This window comes from Pelophylax lessonae, assembly GCF_965119305.1.
Source record: "Pelophylax lessonae genome assembly, chromosome: 10".
Classification (NCBI taxonomy): Eukaryota; Metazoa; Chordata; class Amphibia; order Anura; family Ranidae; genus Pelophylax; species Pelophylax lessonae.
In genome coordinates, this window is record NC_138777.1 from 211,194,301 (window position 1) to 211,207,417 (window position 13,117).

General features: G+C 43.2%; 1 protein-coding gene across 1 annotated transcript in view; it reads left to right on the top strand.

Moving 5' to 3' along the window:
• IRF8 (interferon regulatory factor 8) overlaps positions 1-10,872 on the top strand; it is a 205,575-nt gene extending 194,703 nt beyond the window's left edge. The window contains exons 14-15 of the mRNA XM_082270439.1: positions 8,278-8,393; positions 10,628-10,872. Of these exons, the coding sequence (XP_082126565.1) occupies positions 8,278-8,393; positions 10,628-10,801 (290 nt within the window). The 3' untranslated portion in view covers positions 10,802-10,872. The remainder of the gene's footprint in view (positions 1-8,277; positions 8,394-10,627) is intronic.
• The last annotated feature ends 2,245 nt before the right edge of the window (positions 10,873-13,117 follow it).

The following is a 13,117-nucleotide window of genomic DNA, read 5'->3' on the forward strand; positions in this document are numbered from 1 at the left end:
AGTGACTGTTATTAGTCCAGGCTCACTAAACTAGCCAATGCTTGGAAAAGCAAGCCATGCAGATTGCTTTTCAGGTCCCTTTTAACACGAGCTGTCTGATTGGGTGTGGCTGTTAATTTTTGACGCAGACCTGATAAGCCCCTCAATTCTCCTTTATGGAGTGTTATATGTAAATGGGATTGCTTCATTTGAGATGCAGATTTAAACTGTGTATGGCCAGGCTGAAGGTACCCAAGTTGATTGGTCGATCACCTGGAGGACAACGTACAACCAGTCTGTCAGATTTTACACACACTTATCGCTAGCATCTCTTGTAGCCACTAGCAATAATCACTGTGTTTTCCTGGCAGGGGCAGCACCAGGAGAACACAATGGCTCCGCAGGAGGGTTTCCCCTGTCTGTGTTGATGGTGGAATCAAGGCAAAATGTTTTTCCTGCAAGCCACGGGACAAACAAAGATAGTTTTTTAATTAATCCATGATTTTGCCAAAATGGAAAAAAAAAGATGTTTGCTTTGTATATTCTTAAGTTTGCTACATAACTAGAACATGTAACAGTGTTATATCATTGCAGGAGATTTCCCTTCACTTCCTGTCTTGGTGTCACCAGGACAGGAAGTGAGGGAATCTCCCGTGGGGATATAGCCAGCAATTCTTTCCTTTTATATATACTATGGACATTATAAGGCAACAATTGCAAGCTATTTCCCCACAGTGATATTCCCCTCACTTCCTGTCTTGGTGACACTAAGACAGGAAGTGAGGGAAAATCTCATGCAATGATATCACCCTACTAGAAATTGTAGTTCCGTCTAAAAAGTATACATAAAGTAAGCACTTGGTTTCCAAAGTGGCAAAATTATGGAGGAGTTAAAACCCCATAGTGTGATCGGGTAATCTGACGGTGTGTTCCTACACTCCTCAATGTGTCTGTTCATTAAGCTGTGCTGAATTATCCTTGATTCACAATTCCTGCAAGAGTTGCACATGGTATGTGGGAGATGCAAATTTAAGGTGGCATAATTATCCACACAATCACACATAATCCTTTTTAAAGGTCACCAGCAGAATTTGATGGCATAGTGGTTCACAGCAGTGCCATCAGATTCCAGTTAGATCTGTAAATTAACAAAGCAATGTGATCTGGGGGTGTATTTAACTTGCAATGGACACCCCCATTCATTATCATATGGCAGTGTGAGATGGGTGTGTTGGGAATGTGATCCATTGAGACAAGTGATTATACACTCATGTGTTTCTTTTAGAGGTGATTTGTTCAAGGCAATCCTTTGAAGACATGACCATTCCAGATTTTTGTGATCACTGATTCCATCTCAGGTGAACCAATTAGCTGCTGTGTGCAGATCCAGCTTATGATGGTAAGAGTGTCAGACAAGACAAACGGGGCCGAGCTTGCAGTGTGTATGGATGTATGTAAGGCAATAATTTTTGGCATTATGCATTTAGGGAATATAATGTTTCTAATCTTGCATATATGAAAAGGGTCAATACATTTGTCTTTATCTAGATAGATTCCAAAGCGTCAGAGCAATCTGTCACAGATAATTGGGTTTCATTTTGTGTAAAAGTTGAAACGAATCAAATCTATCTATATACAGGCATAGCCCACTTTAAGTACACAATGGGACCAGGGCATGTATGGAAACTGAAAATGTACTTAAAGTGAAGCAATCCCTTTTTTCTTTTCTCGATGCATGAAAATACACCAGCTCCATTGTAAATTTTGGCCACATTGACATAGCCTTACTCCCAAACCATGTGGGAGCATGTTAAGGGGATCCAGGACTATGACATGATAGATTACCTAGGCAAGCTGGCCAGCCACAAAATGGATATGGTGTAGTCCTGGGTACCTGGGTACCCTGTCGTTGCTCCCTAAGTTTGTTATCCCTGTCACTTATGGTTTGTGAGCAGTGTCATGGCAAGCTGAACAAGCTGTGTCCTTACTCACGATTGTATATAAAGTGAGTGTACTTAAAGCAGGGTATGCCTATCTATATCTATATAGAAAGTTCAGAGATGTGAACCTGTTCCCTATTATATACACTAATATATGGTATATAACATATTCTATAATGTATCTAATGTATATATATTGTATATAATATATACATAGTATATATATTGTCTAATATATATATTTTTTAGATACACATACATACATCTATATATATATACACATATAATATATATATATACATATAATATATATATATATACATATAATATATATATATATACATATAATATATATATATACATATAATATATATACATATAATATATATATATATATATATACATATAATATATATATATACATATAATATATATACATATATATACATATAATATATATATATATATATATATATAATATAATATATATATATATACATATACATATACATATAATATATATATATATATATACATATATACACATATATATATATACACACATACATATATATATATATATATATAGGGAACAGGTTCACATCTAGGAAGTTTCTATAACAGGAAGCTTCTAGATCACGTCTAATAGGCAGAAAGTGCATGCGCAGATCAGCAGACCAAAAGTTTCTTGCACACCCGCTAGATAAGCGACCCACCCAGCCACCATCCCCCATCCCCCATCCCGCACCCTGCACACTCACACCCCCTCCTTACCTTACACACAAATGCCACGATTTCGGCTGTAAACAGTGCAGGAGCCATGATGCACACTTACGACAGGGCCTGGACAATTTCCGGAAACGTGTGCACGCAGCAAAAGTTTCGTTTCCGGTTTCATGTATAAATGTGAGAACGCGGTTTTGTATATTCGCGAATTCGCGAATAGTGAACATACACAACCATTAAGCAGATTTAACTTAGAAAAAGAAATACAAATACATACATTTGTGGACACCAGAAAACTTTATTTAGACACATGAAGACATTTTAAAAAAAAAATTGGAAACATGCTGTTTATTACATTTGTATTTTTCAAACCAAAACAACCTTTGTACAACATTTAGACCATATACATCGACAAAGAGCCCATAATCAACAGATGCATGTGCAGATTGACAGAATTATGTTAACAGCAATAAATACTTACAGAGAGTCAACACACAACACAGCCAAATCTCACCTCCATAAATAACAAAGGGCCAAAAATGTTACCCATAAAACATGTGACACACAAATATATTGGACCTCTTCGTAGGTCAAATCTTTCCTGATGTCTGAGTGAGCTATATATAATCCAAGCAAACACACCCAGAATGGTAACGCCCAGTCCAAAAATTAACTGTGTGTATCCTGTGTGTTTTGGAGCATGCTCAGTTGCCAAAACAAGGGAAATAGAAATGAGGAATAGAAATGTATGTAGGTGTGTATAGTATATGTGAATTGAAAAAATTCTCTCTTGAAGTTTGCTAGTCATTATTTAGAATGTTTAGATACAGGAATACATACATATATATACAATTACGTGAGAGAGAGAGAAATATATATTTAGGGAAACAATTGAAACACACCTTTTGGGATTTGAGAAGTGAGATTGTGACGATTGACCAGATATGTAAGCCAACAATCTGACTCATCACTCATGAACATCCCTAAATTTGGCGTGGCAATTATATCAGGCGTTCTTATGTGCATTTTGGCTGGCGTTTTCACAGGCGTTTTGACATGCATTTTTTGGGCAGGCATTGTTATATGAAATCACCTACAAAAGCCCCAAAAACAGACCACAAACACGTACATGTGAACGTAGCCCGTTTGGGGGCGTTTGAGGGGGATTTGTCCAGCTCAAGGATCAGCTCCCAAAACAGGCAAAAAATCCAATCCTATTCAGTTCAATGGCCCCTGTTCCCATGTGAGCATTTTGACGGCATGAGGAAAACACCCAACGCTCACTGAGAAATAGCACAATGATTAGGGAGTCTGCCTTCCTGCTGTAGGTTTGTAAGTTCGAATCCGGAAGGTGCCCTCTGTATGGGCAACACTTGGATATCTCCAATCCTCCAAATGTTGACATCATTAATTTTGTTCATGTTTGAAAAAGGCATGTGTATCAGCAAACTTTTAATCCAAAGACATGAACAAAATACAAAAGATGCCCCATAAAGTCAATATGTAGCAATATTGTGAGCTAAAGCTCTATTTGTTTGTTGGGCATACTTTGCTAATTAGCCAAGTATAAGGGATATATATATATATACCTTCAGTTAAATGTGTAGTAAAATGGTAACACTTGGCCATACCCATATGGAAGAAAAGGTAGTATTTGCAATATATTTCTAAAAACATTCTTTGGAAACACATAAAATATTGTCAAAATTGTGACATTTCCTTGATATGTGTGAACTGCTAATAATCTTTCTTTGAAATATGTTTTACATCTATTTTTTTTCTATCTGACGACCAATTCCCCAATGTAATATTTTGTGGGTTTTTTCAGAGAATGTGGAGGTTCTATATAAACACTGTAGATTTGACTGCTATGATTTCGGAGTTAGCAGGAAAGGTGTATGGAATGTGATGGTGTTTACTAAAGGATCCCTTGTTGGAAGTGTGCATGTTTTTCCAATTCCGCCGGTTTTTGCCATTTTCTATGGGCGAGACAGCGGATTTGCAAGCGGTATTCAAAAAAAAATTGACCCAAAATCGCGCTGGCGAAATTTTTTGAGCCAATTTGACGTTGCGCATGCGCACATTCGCGAGTTCGCAGCTCGCGGCTGGAGGAGCTGTTTAACCTTTCCACACTTTCGCAGATATCTCTCTTTCTAAGTCAGTTTTTGAGATTTTTTAAACGCAAGTCATCTCCAAATTGACTTCCACACCTTCCACAGTGATTTGGGATTTTTGGGGGTACAGGGGAAAATTTGGCTAAACTTTAGTCGAGCTTTTAGCTGGCGTGGTTTTAAGTCGCGCTCTGACCATATTGCATCTTAATGAATCTCACACTAGGCGCTATTTTCCGCCCGCCGTTCTTTGAATGCCAATTTCAGACTTAAATAATCGCCGCTTCGCAAAATCACGCCGAAACGCCAATTCGCCGTACTATGAATCAGGCCCTTTGTCTTTATTACTGTTTACTCTGTTACGAGGGAGGTTGAGCTCTGCATACAAACCGGGGTTTAAACTTCTCTCAATATTGACTAGAGATTAGAGTTAATCCCGAGATCCGGATTACATTAAATTGGATTGAATTTTACATATTCGGATGATTGAATTCAAATCTGAATTTTTGTATTATTTTTGGTGGTTTGGCCTTCCTAACAGTGTGGAGCAGCTGGCTGTACATGGCCATTTGGACATACTGGGCTCAGTCCAGCCTTAGTTCAGGTTTTCAATGTTATCTCATCCTGATTATAGTAAAAGATGTTACTCCAGTCCTGCAGAAGGGGAGTCCCTTTCCTGCAACGCGTTGGTTGTATCTGAAATAAAGTATTTTAAATTAATTTCAAGCAACATGAAAGTGCTAGGTGCTCCTAACCACACAGCCATTCAAGTCTATGGAAAGGTAAACCTGCTTAAAGCAGATCAAATTTAAAGCAGAGTTCCACCCAAAAGGGGAAGCTCTTCTTGTTTGCTCCCCCCCCCCTCCCTCTCTGCTGCCACATTTGGCACCTTTCAGAGTCCCCCGGAAGTTCCACCTAATCCTTCCCCTACCGCCGGGCCATTCACAAAGCGCAGCGCGCTTCGTGCATGCGCAGTAGGGAACCGCAACCGCGGGACCCCATAACAGGTAAGTGTCCTATAATTAAAAGTCAGCAGTTACAGTATTTATAGCTGTTGACTTTAAATTTTTTGGTGGGGAGGGGGGGGGGTTGGAGCTCCCGATTGGGGTTACTTACTAACCGACCGACCTGTGGGATTCTTCCTGAATAGGTTTACCTAATAACCAACCTCTGGGATTTCTCCTTAATTTGTTTACTCAATACCCCACCTCTGGGATTCCTCCCAAAAGGGTTTACTTAGTAACCAACCTCTGGGATTCCTCCTAATGGGTTTTACTTAATAACCACATTTTGGAATTCCTCTTGAGGAAATATACTTAATAACCAAATTTTGGGATTCCTCTTGATGGTCTTCACTTAATACCCAACCTCTGGGGTTCCTCCTGACGGGGTTTACTTATTACCCAACTTTTGGGATTCCTCATGATGGGGCAGTTGCGGCTGGTGCTCCATGGGCTGGGGGGGGGGGCGGCAGACGGACCACACCATACCCCCCCTGGACCACACCAGCTCCAGCCCGCACATCATACCCCCCCCGATCGCCGGCTCACTCACCCTGGACTGACATGTGGAGGGCAGGCAGCGCCGGCGGTGGCTTCCCCCTCAATCTATGTTGGTCGGGCTTCCCCTGTGTCTCCTCCCTCCTCCTTGGCCAATAGCATGGCTTATCCTTTCGGCCAATCGGGAAATGGGTCTCAGGACCCACTTCCTGATTGGTCAGGAGGAGAATCCGTGTGACAATAGCGAATATTCATTCGCTATTGTCACACAACTGGGTGGGCTCAGTGCGCAGTGCTCTGCACCCCGAGCACACCCTTTTTTGAAGCCTATTAGAGCCTCTGACTCTAATCACATGCTTAAAAAAAAAATACCCCTATTGGAATCCATGTATCCGGCACCCTGCATGTAGATTAGGGGGCCGGATGCATGGATGGGGGGCGGCGCCCCTGCGCCCCCATGGACAGGCCACCACTGTGATGGGGTTTACTTAATATCCAATCTCTTGGGTTCCTTCTGATGGTGTTTACCTATTAACTATTTTTTGGTATTCCTTAAGATGAGGTTTACCTAATAACCAACCTCTGGGGTTCCACCTGATTGATGTTTTAATAATCAACATCTGGAGTTCCTAGAGGTTGCTAAGGGTTCTTTGAGAGTAGAGATTCTCAATAAACCCTTAGCAACCTCGGGGGGGGGGGGGGAGCTGCAGGGTTTAGAAAGGCTGGTCTAAGCACTTAGGGGGAGAGTTACGAAAACTGGTGCACACAGAATCCGGTGGAGCTGTGTATTGTAGCCAATCAGCTTCTAACTACAACTTGTTCATTTAAAATGTGACAATAAAAGCTGATTGGTTACTATGCAGAGCTGCACCAGATTCAGTGTGCACCAATTTTAGTAAATCTCCCCCTCAGTTACCTGATATAGGAATTTGCGCACAGGAAGTAATGGGAAATCTTAGTATTTAAGACCCGGCAGAGGAGCTAATGCCTTCCCTACTTCATTTAAAATTGGAAATACATTTCTTTGGAGTTTTCACTACAACTTATGGGTGAAACATATCCAAAAACAGGTTTAGAAGTTTAACTCAGCTGTTACTTTAGCTTAGATAAAATCCTTCTCACTTTTTTAAGCTCTTGTCCTGTCAACCTATTGGCTAGATCCTTTTCACAAGGTTTGATGGCAGGGCCGTCTTTAATATTGAGTGGACCCTGGGCGAATATTTTCTTGGGCCCTCCAAAATCCACTTATTACCTATTTGCAGGCAGTGTGGGCTCAAGGGGCAGCTGCTTTGGGCCCCACAAAAATGACTGGGCCCAGGGCAGTTGCCCCTTTTGCCCTGTGTTAAAGACGGTCCTGCTTGATGGGAAGGCAGGACATTTTTATTTCCTGCTAGTAGCCTATCTATGTGATCTCTGGCATACTTTGGGTTATTTCTGCTCTAGGAATAAGGTCAAGGTCCTGCTTTTGCCCCATGGCATGGTGGGATGCCCTTCGTGAACCTGTTGCAATATGTCCATAAAGCTGTTTATTGGCTTTGGGATTTTGGTGCCATACTCATATAGGAATGGTCAGCACTTCTTAAGGCTTCATGCACACTGTACTCCAAAAGAAGCGTAGGAGAAAAGTAGCTGGAAAAATGCGGTACAGGACTCGTTTTGCATGTGTGTTTATGTGCCTTCGCGCGTTTGGGCTTAATGCATTCTATTGGACAGAATATACTTTTTTTTGGCTGTTAGAATGTATTAATGCGCGAATGCGCATAAACGCGCGCATTAACATGCATTTATGCACATTTTTTCAGCCCAAATGCTCCTCATCAGAACGCACAAGTGATGTTTTTTTTTTCTGCCTCAAAATGCTCCTGCTTCTAAATGCCTGTAAATGCATGCATGGGCGCATGGGCTAACATGAGGGGCATTTAGAGGCAGAGAAAAAAAAAAGTCAAGCACCTGTAAAACAGGCATTTTTGAGCTGCAGTTATAATTCCTGAAGTTCATGTGTGTTCTTTTTTGTCCCTGCAGACTTCCAACATTGTTACTCCAATCAGCTGAGATTCCCAGACAGCAAAGTGACGCTGTGCTTTGGGGAGGAGTTTCCTGACGCCACGCCGCTGCATATGAAGCTCATCATCGTGCAGGTAATTAGACTTGATAAAATTTGCTGGATAGATTTAACACAGCCATCCCAGCCTGGATGTGCCCAGGCTCATAAAGTGAACCGAATTAAGCATTTTGGTAGACAAGCAACAGCTAACCGAAAGAATAATGATTTACCCTACGTTCACACCATTTTGCAGAAACGCACTACATTCCATTTAACATGGTTTTCTATGGATGTAGTTCACATCTGTGCGTTTTGCGGCACTGCATGTTTTGAAAAGGGTCAGAGACTTTTTATTTCCGCAAGGCAAGTGTTGCATTTTTGATGCACTTTTTTTTTTCTTTAAGCGCACTGTAGATAGCTGGTCGCTAAGCCGGCTGCTGCGTCCTTAACAATAGGGATCGACCAATTATCAGCAAAGCCGATATATCTAAGGCTGATCTGCACTTTCCCCGATATATCCGAATCAGCCCCTGAGGCTACCGATATTGCAGATATTTCAGAAAGTGCTTGTACCGGAGTGATGCCTGCAGCTAGAGGCATCACCCCGGTACCGGCGTCCATAGCCCACGGTCAGCTGCCTTGTAATGACAACCGATGTGGATGAGAAGCCACTCAACTGTCATTACAAGGAGCAGGAGGGGATGTCCCCCCCCCTCCTGCCGCCTTCCGCGGCTTGCCCGGGTCTCCCGTCCCACCGGGAGACCTAAGCATCCTACCTGCACGGCCGCCGAAGAGAAGACCCAATCAAAGCCGCATTCGGCTCTAATCAGGTCTCCTTGTAAAAACCTGGAAGTGATGTTACTTCTGGGTACTGGTGCCAAATTCAAAAAAATGACAGCATTCAAAACAGCCAAACTTGGTGTTTTGAATGCTTTTAAGTACAGAGGAGGGGTTTGGGGTCTTTTAGACCCCCAGATCCCTCCACAAGAGTACCTGTAAAAATAAAAAAAATAAAAATAATTTTAAATGTCGGAAAACATCGGCAGATATCGTATGATATGCGATTACCAAAATATCGGTATCAGTATTGGCAATAAAAAAACGATATCGGTCGATCCCTACTTAACAACCGATGAGTCACCAGCTGTCAGCGGGGTTTTTTTTTCTTTTTGACACTTTTTTGGGTGAATGAGTAGGGGTACAATGTACCCCTACTCATTCACATAGGGGGGCAGAATCTGGGGGCTCCTTATTAAAGGGGGTTTTCAGATTCCGATAAGCCCCCCGCTCGCAGACAACCACCCCACAGGGTTGTGGGGAAGAGGCCCTTGTCCCCATCAACTTGGGGACAAGGTGTTTTGGGGTGGAGGGGAAGAGTCCCCCTGCCCCAAAGCATATCCCCCATGTTGAGGGCATGTGGCCTGGTATGGTTCAGGAGGGGGGGAGGGGCGCTCGTTGTTCCCTCCCTTTCCTGACATGCCGGGCTGCATGCTCGGATAAGGGTCCTCTGTGAATTTGAAGCGGGACTCCATGCCATTTAAAAAAAAACAAAAAAATGGCGTGGGGTTCCCCTCCACATTTATAATAGACCCGACGGGCCTAGTAAGGATTTGGGAGGGGAACCCCACGCCAATTTATTCCCAATTTTTTTCTTAGCCGGAAATTTTTTTTTCCATTCAGCTGTGAACTCCGCTGACAGCTGATGACTCATCGGTTGTCGAGGAGGCGGCAGTCAGTTTTCCAGCCCGCTCCTTAGCAACCAGCTTTATACAGTGTGTTTAAAGAGAAAAAAGAATGAAAAAAAAAAAGCAAAATGCATGCAAAAACATGGGTTAAAAAAACGCAAAACGCACCACAAAATGCGCCTGAAAACGGCTTCAACCGCAACTGCATACATGTGAACCTAGACTTAAATTCCGCTGCTCACCAAAACCCACCTCAAGTTCACCTTCCCCTCAACTGCAATGATTTTTGTTCAATAGTGAAATTTTGCCAAAATGTTTCCAATTTTGTCCAAATTTTGTACAATTGAAAATGTCCAATTTTCCCACCTCTAGTATAGACTTTGGAAATGACGTCATGGTGTATTTTTATACACTTAAATAGGAAGCAGAGATTTTGCTAATGTAGGTTTCGATGGGACAACACATTTCTTTATTGTATCTTCTTTGGTTGATGATTGGATGATTGGATGACTCTAAAGGCAGAACAACATCTCACAGTGTGCAGTGAAAACAGTCATTTCAGTCCAGGAGAGGAGCCTGTACAACTGTGCAAGACAATTTGCTCTTTATATCTGATTCCAGTATCTTTTTTCTGTCTTTGCAGGTCGAACAGTTTGGCTTGAGGCAGCTGCTGGAATCTTCCACCAAAAACTACAACATGGCGGGCTTGCACTTGGTGCCTGACTCTCAAATGGACTCCATCCAACGTCACCTCCCGGATCCCTGCACCACCCACCAGAGGGCGTTCTATCGGGACACCCCGCAGATCACCGTCTGAGTCCCGATCCCCCAGCGCTCCTCTGCCCATATTTTTACTTGTACAGTGACAAATAAATTTATATTTTTATAGTTTGTTGGTGATACTTTGTATAGTCAGTGTGAAGGAAATAATTCTGATTCTTCTTGTAATAGACCAATAGGAAAAATAACATTTCCTGAAAGATATCATAGAGGGGGGTTGAGTACTGCGTCAGATAAAACGCGGATAATGGATTAGGCGCCGTGTACATAAAAAATATTCTCAACGCTTGCCCATTTCTAGACCAATGCCCCGGTACACTTTAGTGCCCAGCGGGAGGGAAAACTATCATTCTATAATAAAAATGCATAGTGAAAAGCTATTATCCTGTCTGACTGTTTTTCTTAATAAGTAGGATAAAAAAAATAGCTTTGCATAATACGGGAAGCTGTGGCTTCAGGGAACAAACTGACCATTGCACACAATGCACGCTGCATACATCCTTGAAGTGGTATTAAACCTAAAATCAAACATTTATTATATTGCAGCTTACCAATTCCAGAGGCTCTAATAGGCTTCAGGAAAGGGTGGACCCGGGGCGCAGAGCAGTGCGCCCCGAGCCCACCTATTGTGTGACAATAGCAAATGAAAATTCGCTATTGTCACACGGATCCTGCTCCTGGCCAATCAGGATGCGGGTCCGATACGCACTTCCTGATTGGCCGAAAGGCAAACCCCATGCCATTGGCTGGAGGTGGGAGGCGGGAGGACTGAGGAGACGCCGCCACGAAGAGAAGCCGCGAGCCGCCGCTGGCTCGGTGTCCCCCTATCACCTGGCCCGAGCCGGCTTCTTCAATCTGGGTACCGGGGACCGGTTACACTGCTTCTCCTGCGGGGAAACCCTCCGCAAATACTTCCCTACCTGTCCCTTCCTCCGGGGAACCGAGCCCAGCAACATCCCCATCCCCCAACAACCTGACCTACCGGACGGACACAGCCTCAGCCAGATCCACCGACTGCCTGGAAAGCAGGAGAAGGAGGACCCCGCCGTCTACCCCGAGCTACTGGACATGACCAGCAGCATGGGGACCTTCCACAACTGCCCGCTACACACCGGCCTCAGCCCCCAGCAACTGGCTGCGGCTGGATTCTTCTATACTGGTATGTACTGGGAGGACTGGGATCATACCCCACCATGGGAGGGGGGGTAGGGGGTTTCTTCTGCACTAGTATGTACTGGGATCATATCCCACCATGGGGGGGTTTCTTCTGTACTTGGAGTACTGGGATCATACCCCACAATAGGAGGATTCCTCTATACTGCTATATACTGGGGGGACTGGGATCACTCCTACCCCACCATAGGGAATACCTGCATACTGGTATGTACTGGGGACTAGGATCACTCCTACCTAATTGTTGGGGGATTCTTCTATACTGGTTTGTACTGGGGAGACAGGGATCACTCGTATCCCTCCCCAATAATGGAGTTCTTCTATACTGTTTTTTACAGGGGAGACTGAGATCACTCATACCCTATAGAGGTTATAAGAGAACGACCTTCTGCAACATAAGGGTTGACCCCCGAGCAACTGGCTGCAGCTGTATTCTTTTATACTGGGAATGATCACACTGATTACCCCCACAATAGTAACATTGTATCTCACTGACCAGAGTTGAAGTTACTTACACCCCAAAATTATATACTGAGATGTCACGGTTGTATCAAACTACTTTATGGTTCACTTTAATGATATTGTATCCAGTTTAGTGCACTGGTCTCGCACGGGGGGGGGGGGGGGGTCACGCTTACGCTGGTCACTCTGCATTGAAAGGGGGCACGCTGGCATCTCTGCATTGAAAGGGGGCACGACGATCTCTGCATCGAAGGGGGCATGCTGGTTTCTCTGCATTGAAAGGGGGCACGCTATACCTTAATTACTGAAGGCCTCTTTCACACTTTTGTGACCTCAAAGTCACGCAATTTTTTACAGCGTTTTTTGCAGCAAAGCAATGTCTATTACATTTTTCTGTTTGCGCCCCCCCCCCCCCAAAAAAAAATTTTGAGCACCAGCTGAAACACAAACCACTGAACACAAACCTCCCCCCCCCCCCCCCTCCTGGACTGACATTGCTGAGTCTTAAGCTGGATACACACTATCCAACTTTTGTGTTTAGATTTCCTTCAGATTTACCTTTTCTATGTAGTGGAAGGGCCTGCCAGATTGCATACACATTGAAAGTGTTTAGGTCTGACCTCATATTATATGGTTTTGGTAAATCTAAAGGAAAAAGTCTTCAGAAAATCTTATAGTGTGTATGGCCCTTTAAGGTGTCTCTGCTTCCTCTTCATCC